At 46.4% G+C, this 18,158-nt stretch overlaps 1 protein-coding gene across 1 annotated transcript in view; it reads left to right on the top strand.

The window, feature by feature from the left end:
- The window catches only part of ARMH3 (armadillo like helical domain containing 3), a 184,813-nt gene that overhangs the window by 163,316 nt on the left and 3,339 nt on the right, over nt 1–18,158 (top strand). The window contains exon 26 of the mRNA XM_058671845.1: nt 16,890–17,006. Coding sequence (XP_058527828.1) covers nt 16,890–17,006 — 117 coding nt within the window. The remainder of the gene's footprint in view (nt 1–16,889; nt 17,007–18,158) is intronic.

Genomic DNA, 18,158 nt, shown 5'->3' with positions numbered 1-18,158 from the left:
TCTCTTTTAATCTCTCTCTCTCTCTCTCTCTCTCCTTTTGTCTCTGGTTCTTTGCCTTTCAAATAAATATGTCTTTTTTTTTAAGATTTATTTATTTTTATTGCAAAGTCAGACATACAGAGAGGAACCGAGACAGAAAAGAAGCTCTTCCATCTGATGAATCACTCCCCAAGTGACCGCAACAACCGGAACTACACTGATCCAAAGCCAAGAGCCCAGATCCTCTTCCGGGTCTCCCACGCCAGTGCAGGGTCCCAAAGCTTTGGGGCCATCCTCTACTGCTTTCCCTGGCCACAAGCAGGGAGCTGGATGGAAGCAGGACCGCCATTGCGGTCACTTAGGGAGTGACTCATCATCAGACAGAAGATCTTCCTCTCTGTCTCTCCTCCTCTCTGTATATCTGACTTTGTATGTCTCCTTCCCTGGGAAGAACATCAGGTGGGGAGTACAGAAGAGACATCTGCCTCTTGGAACTGGGCAGTGTTCCACCTGATCTCAGTGATGGAGCAGGTGAAGGCCTGATGTGATAACCCAGCGTCATGTCTTCCCCGCCCTGTGACATTAGCTGCTGCTTGGTGTGGCTGGATGCCTTGCTTGCCAGGGTAAAGCACTGGATGTGCTGGATCTGTAATCAGAGCAAAGAAAAGCTTCACAAGGGGTGTCTAGGGCTGCAACCAAATAAAGTGAGGGAGGTGGGGGTAATTGCCCAGGGAAATTAAAGAAAATCACTTCGCTTTCTATAACCGGTGGACAGAAGGCCCCTCACTAATCACCCACTGTGAGGTTCATTATCTGGTCCATCCTGCTGCAGGCAGAACCAGCCTGTCAGATCAATAAATCTCTAGGCAGTAGAGAGACCTTTGGTAGTAGCCCTAAAAGGCAGGGATGGACTGGGAGAACTGGCCAGCTCAAATTGATTCTGAAATTGCATTTGGTTCTGAAGTACAGGAAATGAAAATAGAAAGGCAGCAGGGGCAGGGAATAGTGGGAGAAAACTTGTGTGTGTGCAGAGTGGCAGTTTAGAGGATACTGGGAGAATTCAGATCATTTCTCTGTAGCCTAAGAGGTTTGTGACTACCTTTTGGATCATTGTTTCCAACCCATCATATTGGGTGGTTGTGCGCTGGAGAGAGGTTGTTATTATCCTGAATAAAGTTACTATAGTACAGCAACCAATGGAAGAAAGGATACTCACTCACAGGGTCTGGGGTTTTGTTACAGGTTGATGTTTGTTCTAGTTTCTGTGCTATTGGCTGTTTTGTTCTGTTTTCAGCCTCTTAAAGCTGAAGTGTTCTGAGAAAGAATCCATCCTTGCCTCTAAAGGAAGCTCTCAGGAACTGATGTGGTCTAAGCATTTTCTTGATTCTGAGTGCCCTTAATGCCATCAGACAAGGGAAAGGTGCCCTGGTTGTATGTTCCCAGGATTTCTCTTCTATTCACAAGTACAGAAGTACCTCCTGTGCCAAGCTGGAGGTTGTACAAATGCCAAAATCATATTTGCCCTTGAAGAGTTAACAATACAGGAATGAAGACCACTACTTTCTTGTTAGATCTTTTCCTTTGTCTACTGGAGAATTCTCTCAGCTGACATATTTAGAGTGCTTGTGGCAGCCCCACCTGGCCTTTAACACCCGCTGAGGACATACGCACCTTTGTGTTCTCCTTGAACCCACCACCTTGTGAAATATTGTCTCAGAAATCTATAAACAGTTGGCTGATGACATGTATATGAATGAAACATCATGACCTTTCTTTTCTTATTTTAAAAAATATTTTTATTAGAAAGTCAGATGTACAGAGAGGAGAGACAGAGAGGAAGATGTGTCTATTGATTCACTCCCGATACAGCTGCAGTGGCCAGAGTTGCACCAATATGAAGCCAAGAGCCAGGAGCCTCTTCCAGGTCTCTCACATGGGTACAGGGCCCCAAGGCTTTGGGCCATCCTCAGTTACTTTCCCAGGCCACAAGCAGGGAGCTGGATGGGAAGCAGGGCTGCCACGATTGCAACCAGCGCCCATATGGGATCCCAGCACATGCAAGGCAAGGACTCTAGCCACTAGGATACTGCTCTGGGCCCACATCATGTCCTTTCCTACTTTCATCTTTGCCTTGGTGGAATGAGAAGGGCCAAAACAGGGGTCTGCCTTTGGCCTAACAATTGAGATGGGATGCCCACATTCCATGGTGAGTGCCTGGGTTTAATTCCCAGCTGTGCTCCTGATTCCCATTAAGTTTAAATTTTCAGAGGCAGTGGGTAATGCCCAAGTGGTTGGGTTCTTGCCATTCATGTGGCAGACCTGAATTGAGTTCCTGGCTCCCAGCTTTGGTTCAGTCTTGGCTGTTGTGAGCATTTGGGAATTTAACCAGCAGATGGGAGCTGCTGCGCTTGCTGTCCCCCATTTCCCATCCCCACCCCGTCTTGCTGTCTCTTTCTGCCTCTTGAATAGTAAAATGAATTTAAAAAAAAGAAAAAGCAAAGGCAAAAGCAGAACCCTGGTTAGAAGTCTTTTATAAAAACAAGAGGATCTTGGGCCCGGCGGCGTGGTCTAGCGGCTAAAGTCCTCGCCTTGAAAGCCCCGGGATCCCATATGGGCGCCGGTTCTGATCCCGGCAGCTCCACTTCCCATCCAGCTCCCTGCTTGTGGCCTGGGAAGGCAGTTGAGGACGGCCCAATGCATTGGGACACTGCACCCACGTGGGAGACCCGGAAGAGGTTCCTTCCGGGTTCCCGGCATCGGATCGGCGCGCATCGGCCCGTTGCGGCTCACTTGGGGAGTGAATCATCGGACGGAAGATCTTCCTCTCTGTCTCTCCTCCTCTCTGTATATCTGGCTGTAATAAAATGAATAAATCTTAAAAAAAAAAAAAAAAAAAAACAAAAAAAAAAACAAGAGGATCTTGTAAATTCCTGAGCTTGGCAAATGACTGAGTTTTTAAGTACACACTCTGAAAAACCCTTTTGTGACTAGTGCCCAGCTGAAAATTATTCGGAACATTATTGATTACTACCTAGAGTCTATTTAATTTGTCAGAAAGGCGTGTGGAGCTGTCCACAGGTGGGAGCACAATAAGAGCAATCTTTGGCTTTTTTCTTCAAAATGTATTTATGTGTTTGAAAGAATTATAGGGACAAAGAAAGATAACTTCCAACAACTGATTGCCTCCCCAAATGATCACACTGACTGGGGCCTTGCCAGGCTGAGGCCACCTGGGTGCAGGGGCCCATGCACTTCAGCCAGCTTCTCCTGCTTTCAAATGTACCTTAGCAGGGAACTGGATCAAAAATGAAAGAGCCAGGGCATAGTGCAATGACTTAACCAACTAATCCTCCCTCTTCACCTGCCGGGATTCCATATGGGCGCTAGTTGTAATCGTGGCAGCCGCTTCCCATCCAGCTCCCTTCTTGTGGGCTAGGATAGTAACTGAGAATGGCCCAAAGCCTTGGGACCCTGCACCCACATGGGAGACCCAGAAAAAACTCGTGGCTGCTGGCCAGGAGTTGGATTGGCTCAGCTCCAGCTGTTGCCGCCGCTTGGGGAGTGAATCAGTGGACAGAAGATCTTCCTCTGTCTCTCTTCCTCTCTGTATATCTGCCTTTCCAATAAAAATAAATAAATCTTAAAAAAAAAAAGAGAGAAGGCAGGCACAAAGATCACATATTTGAAATTTTCAGAATAGGGGAATCTATAGAAATATAAAGTCATCAAGGAGACTCCATATACATTACTGCATATGGAATTATGAGCCTTTTCAATTTTAACAGTTCTGGTGTTATATAGTGCTGCCATTACTAGTTTGTTAATGTTTTTTGTTTGTTTTGGTTTTGGCTTTTAAGATGTGTTTATTTTTATTGCAAAGTCAGATATACAGAGGAGAGACAGAGAAAGATCTTCTGTCCAATGATTCACTCCCCAGGTGACTGCAACTGCCAGAGCTGTGCTGATCTGAAACCAGAAGCCAGGAGCTTCATCTGGGTCTCCCACGTGGGTGCAGGGTACCAAGGCTTTGGATCATCCTTGACTGCTTTCCCAGGCCACAAGCAGGAAACTGGATGGAAAGTAGGACTGCCAGGATTAGAACTGGAGCCCACATAGGATCCCGATGCTTGCAAGGCAAGAACTTTAGTCTCTAGGCTATTGCATTGGGCCCAGTTGGCTTTATTAAAATATATTTTTATCTATTTTTTTTTGAAAGGCAGAGAGATAGACAGATATACAAAATTTTATTTCTCAAACAGCCACATTAGCCAGGACTGGTCTAAGACCCCAGAAATTCATCCTGGTCTCCCACATTTGTGTCAGGAACCCAAGTACTTTAGATGATCTTTCACTGCTTCCCCAGATACCCTGACATATTAACTGAGAGCTGAATCTGATGCAGAGCAGCCAGGATTCAAAGCAGTTCCCTATATGGGATGCCAGCATTGCAAGCGCAGCACTGGCCCCTGGCTTTGTTTTCTGTGTGTTTTGTTTTGTTTTGTTTTGGATTTTGTTTTGTTTTGTTTTGAGAGATGAAGAGTTCCACTCTACCAGCTTGCTTCTCAAGTGTCTAGAAGAGGTGCCAGGCCAAAGCCAGATCTCACCCAAGAGTGGCAGGGATCAGGCACTTGAGCCTTCATCTGCTGCCTCCTAAAGTCTGCATCAGCAGTAGGCTGGAATTGAAACAGAACTGGACCTCAAATTTAGGCTAACTGGAAAAGGATTGATCAGTATAACTGAGTTAAAATCTGCCATTTTGGGACAGCCATTAAGCTGCCTCCTATGACACGGGCATCCCAGATAAGTGCCGGTTGATCCCAGCTGCTCCATTTCCAGTCTGGCTCCCTCTTAATATGCCTGGGAAAACAGCAGAACATGGCTCAAGTCCTCAGGTCCCTATACCAACATGGGAGCTGAGGATACAGCACCTGGCTCCTGGCTTCTGCCTGGCCCAGCCCTGGCTGTTGTAGTCATTTGGGGAGCGAAGCAGCAGATGGAAGACCTGTCTGTGTATCTTTCCCTCTTTCTCTGCAACTCTAATTTTGAAAAGAAAAACTTACCATCATTTTTCCTTTTTAAGATTTATTTTTTTATTGCAAAATTAGATATATAGAGAGGAGGAGAGACAGAGGAAGATCTTCCATCGATGAGTAGCACCCTAAGTGACCACAACAACCGATACTGTGCCGATCCGAAGCCAGAAGCCAGGAGCTTCCTCCAGGTCTCCCACGCGGGTGCAGGGTCCCAAGGCTTTGGGCCATCCTCGACTGCTTTCCCAGGTCACAAGCAGGGAACTAGATGGGAAACGGGGCTGCCAGATTAGAACCGGCACCCATATAGAATCCTGGTGCATATAAGGCGAGAACTTTAGCCATTAGGCCAACGCGCCGGTCCCACATCTTGCTTTATGTTTTTCATCTGTTCTATATTCCTTTTTCAATTTTTTTCTGCCATCATTTGATTTTCTGAGTACTTTTTAAAATTCCATTTTATGGCCTTGTTGACTCTGTTTAGCTCTTCCTTTTCATTTTGTTGTTCAGTGGTCGCTGTTGGGCTTACAACAGCTCATATTTCTCTAAATTCCAAAGTGGACGTTTCAAATCATGCTGTATGACTCAATATTACATGTAATAACCTTCGGCTAGAATGTCTCCTTTTGTCCTCTGCTGTCTTTTTTTGTCATCATACATTCTATTCTTCTAGTATTCTTTTAAATATAATACATGGTTCTTATTATTTTTAAGAGTTTTACCTGTTTTCCTCATTTTGAACTATACATAAGAATAATTTCTGTTTATGTTGTGTTTACCATTTCTAGAGTTTTCATTCCTATTTATAGATTCAGGTGATGTAATTTTCCTTCTGTCAGAAAACTTTTTTTAATATCCTGTCGTGGAGGACTGTTAGCCCATTCTCTCAGGCTGTCTCTTCATTCCACCTGCATTTCTCAAGAATGTTTTTTACTGGATATAGAATTCTAAACAGTATTTTTTTTTCCTCTCGGCACAGACGTCGTTTCTTTGTCTTCTGGTTTGTGTAGTTTCTGACAAGAAGTGTTAATTCCTTGTTCCTCTGTATATAATGAGCTTTTTTTCCCCTCTCTATTCTCCTAACACTTGTTTTCAGCAATTTTTTTGTTAGAATGTGCCTTATATATCTGTCATTTTTCTCTTAATTATGTTACCTGACTTCTTTAAATACCTAAACATGTTTGTGATCGCTGTTGTTTTTTTTTTTTAAAGAAAAGGTTTATTTTATTTGTTTGAAAGGCTGAGTTATTTAGAGACAGACACAGAAAGATATTTTCCATCAGCTGGTTAGCACCCTAAGTTACTGCAGTATCCAGAGCTAGGCCAGTCCAAAGCCGGGAGCTTCTTCCTGGTCTCCCACATGGGCTCAGGGGCCCATGCACTTGAACCACTTCCTGTTGCTTTCCCAGATGCATTAGCAGAAAACTGAATCAGAAGTAGAATAGCCAGGAACCTGGGGTGCAGGTGCCACAGGCTTCAGGCTTTACCTGCTGCACCACTGCTATGCCCCTACATTAGCTCTTTCAATATCATTGCTAATTCTGTCATCTTACATGTTAGGGATCAGTTTCTGCTGGCTGATAATTCTCTTGGGTATAGATTACATTTTTCTGTTTCTTAACATGTTTAGCTGTTTTTTTTTTTAATTGGAAACTGGGCATTGTGATTGTTATATGGTTGGGTGCTTGGTTTTATCTAAGAAATATTTGGAAGATATTTAGGAAGGCAGGTGAATTCTTTCTGGAGCAGCATGATCAGTTTGAAACTTCTTACAAGTCTTCATTTACTTAGAGTAGCTTTCTCTAAGGTGTTGTTTAGAGCCACTACTAAGGTGTGACATTCTGGTGTCCCTTTTGAATGCTCAGGAGTTCAGCAAGTACTCTTCATTTGGCTAATCGAGATTCAGACAGCTGTGAATTTTGGGTGAACTCTAAGAGTTGCTCAGCTTGCAGATTTTGCATCAATTTTTTGGTCTAACTTGGTTGAGTCAAACCTTATGTGCACGATCCTTAGAGTCACTGGGACATTATCCAGGCTTCTGAATGTACCTTGCCTATTTCCTTTCTCTCTGGTGATTGCCTGACAAATTTCAGCTGCCCCTGGCTCCCCAAATCTAGTTGGTTTTGTTAGCCTAACAAGACTTCATGCTCCCGGTGTTTGCCTTCTCTCAGGAGCCTTTCCTACACTACCTGTTATCCAACGCCTGAAAAAAAGCATTTCCTTCAGTTCCTAGTTACTCTATCATGACTGCAAATGAAATGCTGTGCTACTTAAAATATTAAACTATGCCTTGAGTTACCCACCAAATTTTTACATTTTTATATGCTTTTTCAGAGAACGTTCCCTTGCATTAACTATTTGTATATATCTTTCTACTTCATTTCTTTCTCCCTTGTCCTTTATTTTTTTAAGATTCATTCATTCATTATATTGTAAAGGCAGATACAGAGAGAAAGATCTTCTGTCCACTGGGTTCACTCCCTAAGTGGATGCAACAACTGGAGCTGAGGTGATCCCAAGCAAGGAGGCAGAAACCTCTTCCAGGTCTCCCATGCAGGTGCAGGGTCCCAAGGCTTTCTGTTGTCCTCAGCTGCTTTCGCAGGCCACAAGCAGGAAGTTGGATGGGAAGTGGGGCAGCGGGGATATGGGATCCTGGCATGCAAGCCGAGGACTTTAGTCACTAGGCAGTTGCACCAGCCCTCCCACCTCTGCCTTTTTTGCAGTTATAGCTGAGGAAATTCTTAAATGGACATACGAGGACCTGGCGCGATAGCATAGTGGTTAAAGTCCTCACCTTGAACGTGCCAGGATCCCATATGGATGCCAGTTCTAATCCTGGCAGCTCCACTTCCCATCTAGTTCCCTGCTTATGGTCTGGGAAAGCAGTGGAGGATGGCCTAGGGCTTTGGGACCCTGCACCTGCGTGAGAGACCAGGAAGAACTCCTGGCTGCTGGTTTCGGATTGACGCGGCTTCAGCTGTTGTGGCTACTTGGGGAGTGAATCATGGGGTGAAAGACCTTCCTCTGTAGGCCCGGCAGCGTGGCCTAGCAGCTAAAGTCCTCGCCTTGAACGCCCCAGGATCCCATATGGGCTCCGGTTCTAATCCCGGCGGCTCCACTTCCCATCCAGCTGCCTGCTTGTGGCCTGGGAAAGCAGTCGAGGACGGCCCAAAGCTTTGGGACCCTGCACCCACGTGGGAGACCCGGAAGAGGTTCCAGGTTCCCGGCATCGGATCGGCGCGCACCGGTCCATTGCGGCTCACTTGGGGAGTGAAACATCGACGGAAGATCTCCCTCTCTGTCTCTCCTCCTCTGTGTATATCTGGCTTTCCAATAATAATAATAAATCTAAAAAAAAAAAGACCTTCCTCTGTCTCTCCTCCTCCTCTCTGTATATCTACCTTTCTAATAAAAAAAATCAAATAAATATATAAAAAAATAGATATATAAAAACTTCATTTTCATACAGATAGCAAACATTTTATATCATTTTTTAAAGCTGATTCACTGACAGATATCTCTTCCCTATTTTTCCATTCTGTTCTTATGTCCAGATGCCAGACCTAACATTGATCACTGATGAAGGCTTAAAAGACAGTTAAAAAATAAAGTCTTGGCTTTCAGATTTTTTGGGTCCTCTTAACTATGCTTCTTTTAGGTCATGTCACATGGACATTGATCACACTTTGTCCCACAGGAAGGGTGAGCAGATAACATCCAAGGAATCCAGTAGTTCCATCTGGATAGTAGTTATCCTCGGAGCTCATGAATCTCTCTCCTCCTTGTCTTCCTAGATGAAAATCTTTCAGATGCTGTATGTAAACAGGTACTAAAAATAGCTTAGCGAGATTTTGAACCTGGCTGCTGAAAGATCACTGCGTGTGTCTAACCTAGATTGTTTTAGACAGTTACCTAATGAGTATACTACATAGTTGAGCTGAATGCAGGAGGTTGAAATTCGGTGCTAAATTGAATACCTCTCTGAAAGGACATTTCAGAATGAAGCAAACCTGATTTCTGAGAAGCAGAAGCTCTAGTTGTGGATATCTTAGGGGTAAAAGTGACATTCCTCCTGACTTCCACATTTTCACATCCACTGCTCAGAACTCACTTTCTTGGTGTCAGGGCTGAGCCTGAACAGTCTGCCCTTCAGGGGACTAGCCCTGATTGGAGCCTGAGCTGTCAAGGCCTGTCCAAGCTGATGGTCCTTCTTGCAGCTGCTGTCTGGGGACCCTGCTAGGCTGCTAGGGAAATTTGCACATGGAATTAACCAGCACAGTAATGTAAATGGAAGTGGTGAGGTGGGTTCTTCAACACAGTAGGTTAAACTGCCTCAAGCCCTGCCAGATTCCCTGCCCCTGGGCTCACGAACCTAGGACTCATGAACCTGGCACTCACCAATAGGCGGGGCCCCAGGATCTGGGCTAGGTGACCCAAGTCCCACTAGACGCCTGGATCCCGGGACTCATGAATCCAACATCCATTGACTCCAGGCTGGCATGGCTCCCCTCACCTCCACATCCACTATTGTTTTGTGCAGCCTGACTCAGTCTGGTCTGCTCCCAGTTCCAGCTCCTGCTGGTGGGTGCTGCAGACTGCCCCAGCCCAGCCTGATCCCTGTCCCGGCCCTAATGTGAACTGACTGGTGTTGCGGCCTGACCTGGCTCCTCCAGCACCCTGTCCTGGTTCTCAGATCAGCCAGTGGATGTTATGGCCTAGTCCGTCTGTCCCAAGACCTGACCCACATGTATGCCGCTGGGCACTGTAACCTGGCATGGTCTGGGCTGCTTCTTGCCTTGATCCTTGTGCTCACCTGCAAGGACTGCATCCTGGATGAAGGAGTTTCATAAGCTTCTCTATTGAGTCTCCTCCCAGTGGCAGTTCTTGCGCACACCAGTGGGTCCTTGGCCCAGGTTGACTTTGTCCACCTCCTAACAGGAACCGTGGCCTTGCTCATCCAGCCCATACCCATTCTGGTTCTCACTGTTGGGTGTTGCAGTCCAAGAATATCTGGTCCATGCTATTAACACTTTCTGTCTGTCAAGTTATGTGCCTGAATGTGCCTAAATGATAAAACGATTCTTATTCCCATTTTGAGATGAGGAAGCTGAGGCTTCTACCCTGACAGTGACCAGTGAAGATGGGCTGAGTCCTGGCAGGCTGACCCTAGAGCCATACACTTAAATTATGATGCTAGCTTATACATGACTCAGTTGGTTGAATCTCTTGTAGCACCCAAATATAGCAGACCCCACCATGGTCCTCCAGAGTCTCTATTTAGGATAGCATCATTGAATTGCTTTCTGTTTATCTTAAACTAGCCCTAGATTTGGAACCTTAAGTATGGATTATGGCAGAAGAAGAATTGAGTTTTTGCTTCTCTCTCATCAGAATTCCTCTTCCAAGTTGACCAGCACTTGACTTCTACTTAATGTGAAAATGCCACTAAGTGGGTGTCCTTAGCTTGGTGAAATAGTGGGGACGGACCTTTACTGCTTGCAGGTGCAAAGAGAGCTGTTCTTCATTAGGAGACACACAATCAGGCCTGGGAAAGGTCTGGTTTTAGGAAAGTAGAGGAAGAGTCGGAGGCTGGATCAGGTTCTTTCAGAGAAAACTAGTGACCAGGCCTTGATTCTGCAAATTCTCACCCAAGTTTACAGGACATTTTAGCCCTAGGGCAAATCCAAAGGAGGGAGCTGGGCAAGGCCCTGAGTGGATCACTCTCAAGTCTAGTCCCTCAAATTTGAGGAAGTTTACTGGGTATTAGAACGAGAAAGACTTGAGCTTTGCTGGCTGAGAAACAATGTGTTTGACTTGTCATATATCTCTACCTGGATTATGAGAAGGGAACCTCAGTCTATCTTTATGATAAAAACTGCCTACAACCACTTGGACCTTTTCTTCAGCAGTTGTATTTCTGAAAACCTGCCATGTGCTCAGCACAATTTCCTTTAGAGGTAGCAGACATTCTGACTAGTAGGCCAAGGCAGTGAGCGGTTCTGAGAGATAGCAGGGAGAGCAGACCTTCTTGGTTCTTAGGGCACCAGGAGAGGCATATCCCTGAGCTGCTGTGAAGGATGAACTTTATCCCTTGATTTGGCCTAAGAACCTTCTTCCTCCATCATCAGCTCTTAGAATAAGTAGTACCTGCTTAGGTACATCTTCTAGGGGGAAAAACAAATAGGGCAGCATCCAGGTACAAACCTGGTAATTTTGTGGTTTCAGAGATGAATCCCTCAAACTGTTCTTTCCTGTTTGGTAAATAAATGAGGTATAAACAAACAAACAAACAAATCCCTATTCTGTAGTGAGCAAATATCTGAAGTAGAACAAATGTTCGAAGTACAGTGGAAGAGATGGGTGGAGATGATCAAACCAACCCACTAAAATGCCTTTTTTGCTTCTAATTCCTTTTTAACTCCTATTGATTGTCTCAAACCATCCAGAGGTTATTTTTTCTATGATTAGGGGTTTGTTAGGGCTAAAACAGAAATGTATGGCAGTGGAACAGAGTGATTAGCTTCTAGGGGGAAAATGGAAGGTTGGCCTTCATGTATGCATGTTCATTTGCAAAGGACTCTGGTAGGCCCCTGCAGCACCCCTTCCCAGGCGTGGAGATCACAGAGTAGCTGAGGCCTAACAACAAGCCTGAGCAAAGACTAAAGACCTTTGAATGTCAAACTTTTGAAATGAGTCTTTGGCAATCAAAATAGCAAGCACAGTCAGATTGTGCTGACAGCTGGGTTGGGGCCTTCAGCCTGCTGCAGGGCGAGCCCTGAGGGGCTGGTGCTCTTTAAGGCTCTTATAGCAAGCCAGCCTTTCCCCAGGTGCCCTTCCCAGTTCCTCCCGGATCAGGTAGAAGTTGTTTGGAATTCCTTGACACTTTGGGCTCTGAAGACAGGTTTGCCCTGTAAACCCAAAAGCGTCCCCAGGTTAAACTAGCCAGCCAGTACAGGAAGAACATTCAGTGGAGAATTAACAAAAAAAAAAATCTGGTCTCTAACCCCAGGTTTGTGGCTTTGGGTAATCTACGGACCTTCTGGGCCTCTGCTTCTTCTCCCTGTGAAACCAGGGTCATGAAGCGGTTTTAAAGGTGACTTCCAGAATGATTGTTTCTGAGGCTCTGACCCTCTGGGAACATGTTACGCCCTTCTGCTACTCCACCCAGTTTGGTTTTTTCCCCCTTGCCTAAGTTGGGTTTTTTTGTTTGTTTGTTTATTTTTAAGATTTTTCCCATCTACTGGTTCATTCCCCAGGTGGCCGCAACAGCCAAAGCTAAACTGATCTGAAGCGAGGAGCCAGGAGATTATTCTGAGTCTCCCACATGGGTGCAGGGTCCTAAGGCTTTGGGCCATCTTTTACTGCTTTCCCAGGCCACAAGCAGGGAGTTGGATGGGAAATGGAGCAGCTGGTACGTGAACCAGCACCCATATAGGATCCTGGCATATGCAAAGCAAAGATTTTAATCACTAGGCTACCATGCCAGGCCCAACAAAGGGATTTGTTTAAAAGATTTTTTTTAATTTGTTAATTTGAACGTCACAGAAAGAGATGGAGAAACGGAGATCTTCCATCTTCCGGTTGACTCTTCAAATGGTTACAGTAGCCAGGCTGGTCCGGGCCAGTGCCAAAAGTCTAGAACTCCAACTAGATCTCCCATGTGGGTGGCAGGCACCTACTTACTTGCTGCCACCTCAGGCAAATTAGCAGGGAGCTGTATCGGAAGGAGAACAGAAATGGACACTCCAGTATCAGATGCCAGAGTCACTGGTGGTGACATTACCACAGCGCTAACCTCAGCAAAGAGGGCGTAAGCTCTTTGAGACTGAGGTCAATCACATACTTCCCCTTTTCATCCACTTTAATCCAAAAGAGATTCCCTTGTGATAAAGAATCATTTATGCACTTAGGATCTTGGGACAGTTTGAAATGTGTCCTTCCTGGACTGTGAAGGTAGTTACCTGGGGTTCCTAAGAGCTGGCCAGGTTACTCTGTTTTCGTTAGGATCCATCTACTTTTTTTTTTTTTATTAAATTTATTCATTAATTACATTGTGTTGTAATTACATAGAATCTGGGATTTTCCCCCCACCCTCCCCCCATGGTGAGTTCCTCCACCCCACTGCATAACCATAGTTCAAGTTTAGTTGAGATCCATCTACTTTTTTTAATAAAGATTTATTTTTTAATTTTTTTTAAGATTTTTATTGCAAAGTCAGATATACAGAGAGGAGGAGAGACAGAGAGGAAGGTCTTCCATCCAATGATTCACTCCCCAAGTGACCGCAAGGACTGGTGCTGCACTGATCCGAAACCAGGAGCCAGGAACCTCCAGGTTTCCCAGGCCACAAGCAGGGATTTGGATGGGAAACGAGTTAGCTAGGATTAGAACCGGTGCCCATATAGGATCCTGGGCTTGGCAAGGTGAGAGGACTTTAGCCATTAGGCCACCATGCCGGGCCCAGGATCCATCTACTTTTAAGAAAAGATCAAAGCTTTTATTCTGTGTCATTTTAGGAAAATGAATTCCAGTTCCATTTTATAGAGAGAAGGACTAGGGCTCAAAGAGATGACAAAAAGAAGAAATGAGGCTCCTAATTCAGTGATCTGTCAGGCCCTTCCCAGGACCCTTCTTCTGAGGGTCACAGGTGGACATGGAAGCATTGTGTAGAGAGCCTGTGACTTTAGGTGCTTTACTGGCTTTGAAGCTACATTGAGCTCAGGTAGGCATAGTCCCAAGAAGTCCACAAGCTCAAAAGCCTGTGAAGGCAGTTGGCCTTGTGCTGCGGGAACAGACTACTACCTGCTGGACTGGAAAGGGATCTCTCTGTAGTGCGGGGCAGTAGGACTTCCAGTAAATCAAATCCTGAAGCTGCAAATGGTGGTAAAGGCTCGTATAGGCCATGTTCCTAGTGTCTGAAGCTACAGAGATCAAAATCAAGTTCCGGGCCCGGCGGCGTGGCCTAGTGGCTAAAGTCCTCGCCTTGAAAGCCCCGGGATCCCATATGGGCGCCGGTTCTAATCCCGGCAGCTCCACTTCCCATCCAGCTCCCTGCTTGTGGCCTGGGAAAGCAGTTGAGGACGGCCCAAAGCTTTGGGACCCTGCACCCATGTGGGAGACCTGGAAGACGTTCCTGGTCCCGGCTTCGGATTGGCGCGTACCGGCCCGTTGCAGCTCACTTGGGGAGTAAAACATCGGATGGAAGATCTTCCTCTCTGTCTCTCCTCCTCTCTGTATATCCGGCTTTCCAATAATAATAAAATCTTAAAAAAAAAAAAAATCAAGTTCCAAACCAGGCAAGCACCTGTAGTACTCTGAAGTCCAGAATGGGCTTGAGCCCAGACCTGTGTTTAGAATGTTTTCTTCCTGTGGGAATTGGGGGGAAAAAAAAAAAAGCGATGAGGGAAGGAGACAGCTGAGATTCAATAAACTGTTAAGCAGCTTTACCTTGGGAACAAGAAGAAAGCAAATGAACCCGTAAAAAAAAGGCAGAAATGGCAATGGGCAGTATCTGGACAAGAGAGGTGAGCTGATGCACTCTCTTCCATTTTGTTTGTTTTATTTTTTTAAAGATTTATTTGCCTTTATTGGAAAGGCAGACTTACAGAGAGAGGAGATACAGAGTGAAGGATCTTCGTCTGCAGGTTCACTCCCCACACAGCCACAATGGCCAGAGCTGAATTGATTTAAAGCCAGCAGCTAGGAGCTTCTTCTGGATCTCCCACTTGGATACAGGGTCCTAAGGCTTTGGGCCATCTTTTACTGCTTTCCCAGGCCACAAGCAGGGAGCTGGATAGGAAATGGAGCAGCCAGGACACAAACTGGCACATATAGGATCCAGGCAGATGCTGGGTGAGGGTTAGCCATTAAGGCTATTGCACCAGACCCCAAGATCATGCATTCTCTTAAAGGACATCAGCTAGCCCAGGCCCCTGGTTTCCTTCCAAGGGGACTTCTCTGCTTTCATCACTCTTCAGCAAATGAAATTAGGCTGTCCTGGCAAGAGCAGACTTTACTGGGAAAGGAAAAAATCCCTGTTCTCAGCAAGTCCTTAGACTTTCCACTCTCCTGTGAAGAACAAAAAGCCCAGGTGATCGAAGCTGACTTTCCTGAAGCCTGACCCATTCAGGATATGGCTGGCTTAGCAGGACTGGCATTGTGGCATAGTGGGTAAAACTGCCACCTACGATGCCAGTATTCCATGTGGGGGCCAGTTCGTGTCCCTGCTACTCCACTTTCCATCCAACTTCCTGTTAATGGCTTAAGATAGCACCAGAAGATAGCCCAAGTGTTGGGACCTCTGCCAGATAAAGCTCCTGGCTTTGGCCTGGCTCAGCCCTGGACATTGTGGTCACCTTGGGAGTGAAACAGTGGATAGAAGAACTCTCTCTGTAACTCTTTCAAGTAAATAAACTAACATTTTAAAAGAAAAAGAGGGTATAGCAACTTTTTAGCTACCATGCCTTTTTCTTAGGATCATCTTGAGGAGCTGGGTGTCTAGAGGGAAGTCTGCCCTGTGTAAATTTGAACTGACGAGGGGACCAGACAGGCACTTGCCCAACCTTGGGGATTCTGTCCTCCAGCCCTCTGAGCTGTACTGATTCTGGCTTATCCCCTTCACCCCTGCCAGAGTGCAGTGGCTCCCATCATTCCATCAATGCCCCCAAGCTCCCTTCTGAGCAGAGAGCTTGCCACAATGTCAGACTTTCCTGCAGGTGAGCTCAGCTTCACTCAGACTATTGGGTCATTATTCCCTCTCTCCTCTCTTTCCAGCTCACTTCTAACGTGGTGAGTGCTTGTCTTCCAGCTGTCCTTGACTTTGATTCCTGGTCTTACAAGCTGAAGTCACAATTGCCTGGCTGTGATAGTCCCTTTCTTTTCTAACCACAGAGAACCAGACTCCTGGAATCAGTGGAAGTCTATCCCCCCTTCAGATCAGCTCAGCTCTGGCTGTTGTGGCCACTTGGGGAGTGAATCTGTGGATGGAAAACCTTTCTCTGTCTCTCCTCCTCTGTGGATATGTGACTATCCAATAAAAATACTAAATAAATCTTTTTAAAAATTATTTATCTCTTTGAAAGTCAGAGAGAGGGAGAAACAGACAGATCTTCCATGTACTGGTTCACTCCCCAAATGGCCACAATGGCTAGAGCTGGGCCAGATGGAAGCCAGGAACCAGGAGCTTCTTACAGGTTTTCCACATAGGTGCAGAGGCCTGAGCACTTGGTCCGTCTTCCTCTGCTATCCTAGGTGCATTAGCAGGGAGCTGATAAGAAGTGGAGCAGCTGGGTCTCGAACAGGCATTCACATGGGATGCCAGCAGCACAGGCAGCAGCTTAACTTAACTAAGCTCCTGTAGCTTAATCTTTAAAGTACTCACTACAGCTCAAGACTAGGATTCCTGAAAGTTCAATTCAGACACCGACTCAGAAAACTGACTTGACAATGAGAGATGAAAACAAGTGCAGATGGTGCTGTAGAACATCCCAGAACTGAAGAAAGGGAGAAGGAAGGAGACATTAGCAAATGTCTCCTGGACCCTGGCCAGGGCATAGAGCATACTGATGGCATCAGGGACACTGAAAAGCTCAGACACTTCTCCTCTGTCGCCTCTCCTCATGTTAACTGTGTCTTCAAGTTTGGTAGCCAGCAGGCAGGGCTGGTGAGGAAAATTGAGGAATGGAATTAGATTAGGATTATAAAATGGCCCCAGAAGCCTAGGAATGGCTCCCTGTGCCAGGCCTTTTTCTGGGTGATGAGTAGTGAGTCACGCCCCTTAAGGATGTTGCTGCAGACTGAATCCAGCTTGACGGCAGCTTGAGACCAAATGGCCTGGGATGTGCATGGCCTAATCCTCACCTGGTCCTTGACCTCTCTTAGGTGCTGGAGGTGGTGCGAGCCAACTACGACACGCTCACGCTGAAACTGCAGGATGGCCTGGACCAGTATGAGCGCTACTCAGAGCAGCACAAAGAAGCTGCCTTCTTCAAAGAGCTGGTGAGTGTCCCTCCCGTGTGTGCCTGTGTCTCTCAGGGGCCCCTTCAGAGCCACTGTGTTCTGCCATGCAGGTGGGCAGCCACGGAACAGCTGTGGTGTGTCAGAGGCTGATAAAATAGTTAAGGCATCTTCTGGGCTTGCAACTTGCCCACCAAAGCAGTCCAGAGCGAGACAGTGAGAGCCTAGGATAGTCCAGAAACAGCCTGACCCACTGCTCTGCTGCAACCATGGAGACAGCCTCACACAGTTCCAGCTACATCTGGGGCTCAATGTGTGCTCCCCGTGGCCACCCTGGCTCATTACTCCTTGTCGCATCCTCAGAGCCACTAATGAGAGTAATTGAGTCTTTGTTCCTTATGTAATCACTTCTTCCCCATTTCCTAACTGGTTCCTGCTCTTCACTCCCCACCTCCACTCCCATTCCCACTCAGGCAGCTTCCTAGAATCCCCATTCTGCCACCTCCCAGTCAGCAGCTTCACAAATCTTTTTTTTTTAAAGATTTATTTATTTTATTACAAAGTCAGATATACAGAGAGGAGGAGAGACAGAGAGGAAGATCTTCCATCCGATGATTCACTCCCCAAGTGAGCCGCAACGGGCCGGTGCACGCCGATCTGATGCCGGGAACCTGGAACCTCTTCCGGGTCTCCCACGCGGGTGCAATGTCCCAAAGCTTTGGGCCATCCTCAACTGCTTTCCCAGGCCACAAGCAGGGAGCTGGATGGGAAGTGGAGCGCCGGGATTAGAACCGGCGCCCATATGGGATCCCGGGGCGTTCAAGGCGAGGACTTTAGCCACTAGGCCACGCCACCGGGCCAGCTTCACAAATCTTGTCTCTCCCTGCCAGGGGTCGCTTTCCTGCCCTCTGCTCAGCTCCTGGAGCCCTGCCACCCTGCCTGCCTTGTTTGCACAAACGTCCTGGTCACTGACTGAGACCAGGACACAGGCCTTGGTTTTCCCTTCCTAGATGCCCCAGCCTGCCTCTACTGGGACAGAACTTGCATCAGCCCACTTTTTAATTCTCTATACCAAAATGAGGGAAACGGTGTTGGATTTTAGATTATGTCTTGTGCTAACCACAGCCTACCTGGGACCTTGACATATTTCTCAAAGTTTCAGGGGAAAAAGACAGGCTTGGAGTAAGTTTGGAG

The sequence above is a fragment of the Ochotona princeps genome, chromosome 13, assembly GCF_030435755.1.
Source record: "Ochotona princeps isolate mOchPri1 chromosome 13, mOchPri1.hap1, whole genome shotgun sequence".
NCBI lineage: Eukaryota > Metazoa > Chordata > Mammalia > Lagomorpha > Ochotonidae > Ochotona > Ochotona princeps.
This window is presented reverse-complemented; position numbering and strand designations above follow the sequence as displayed.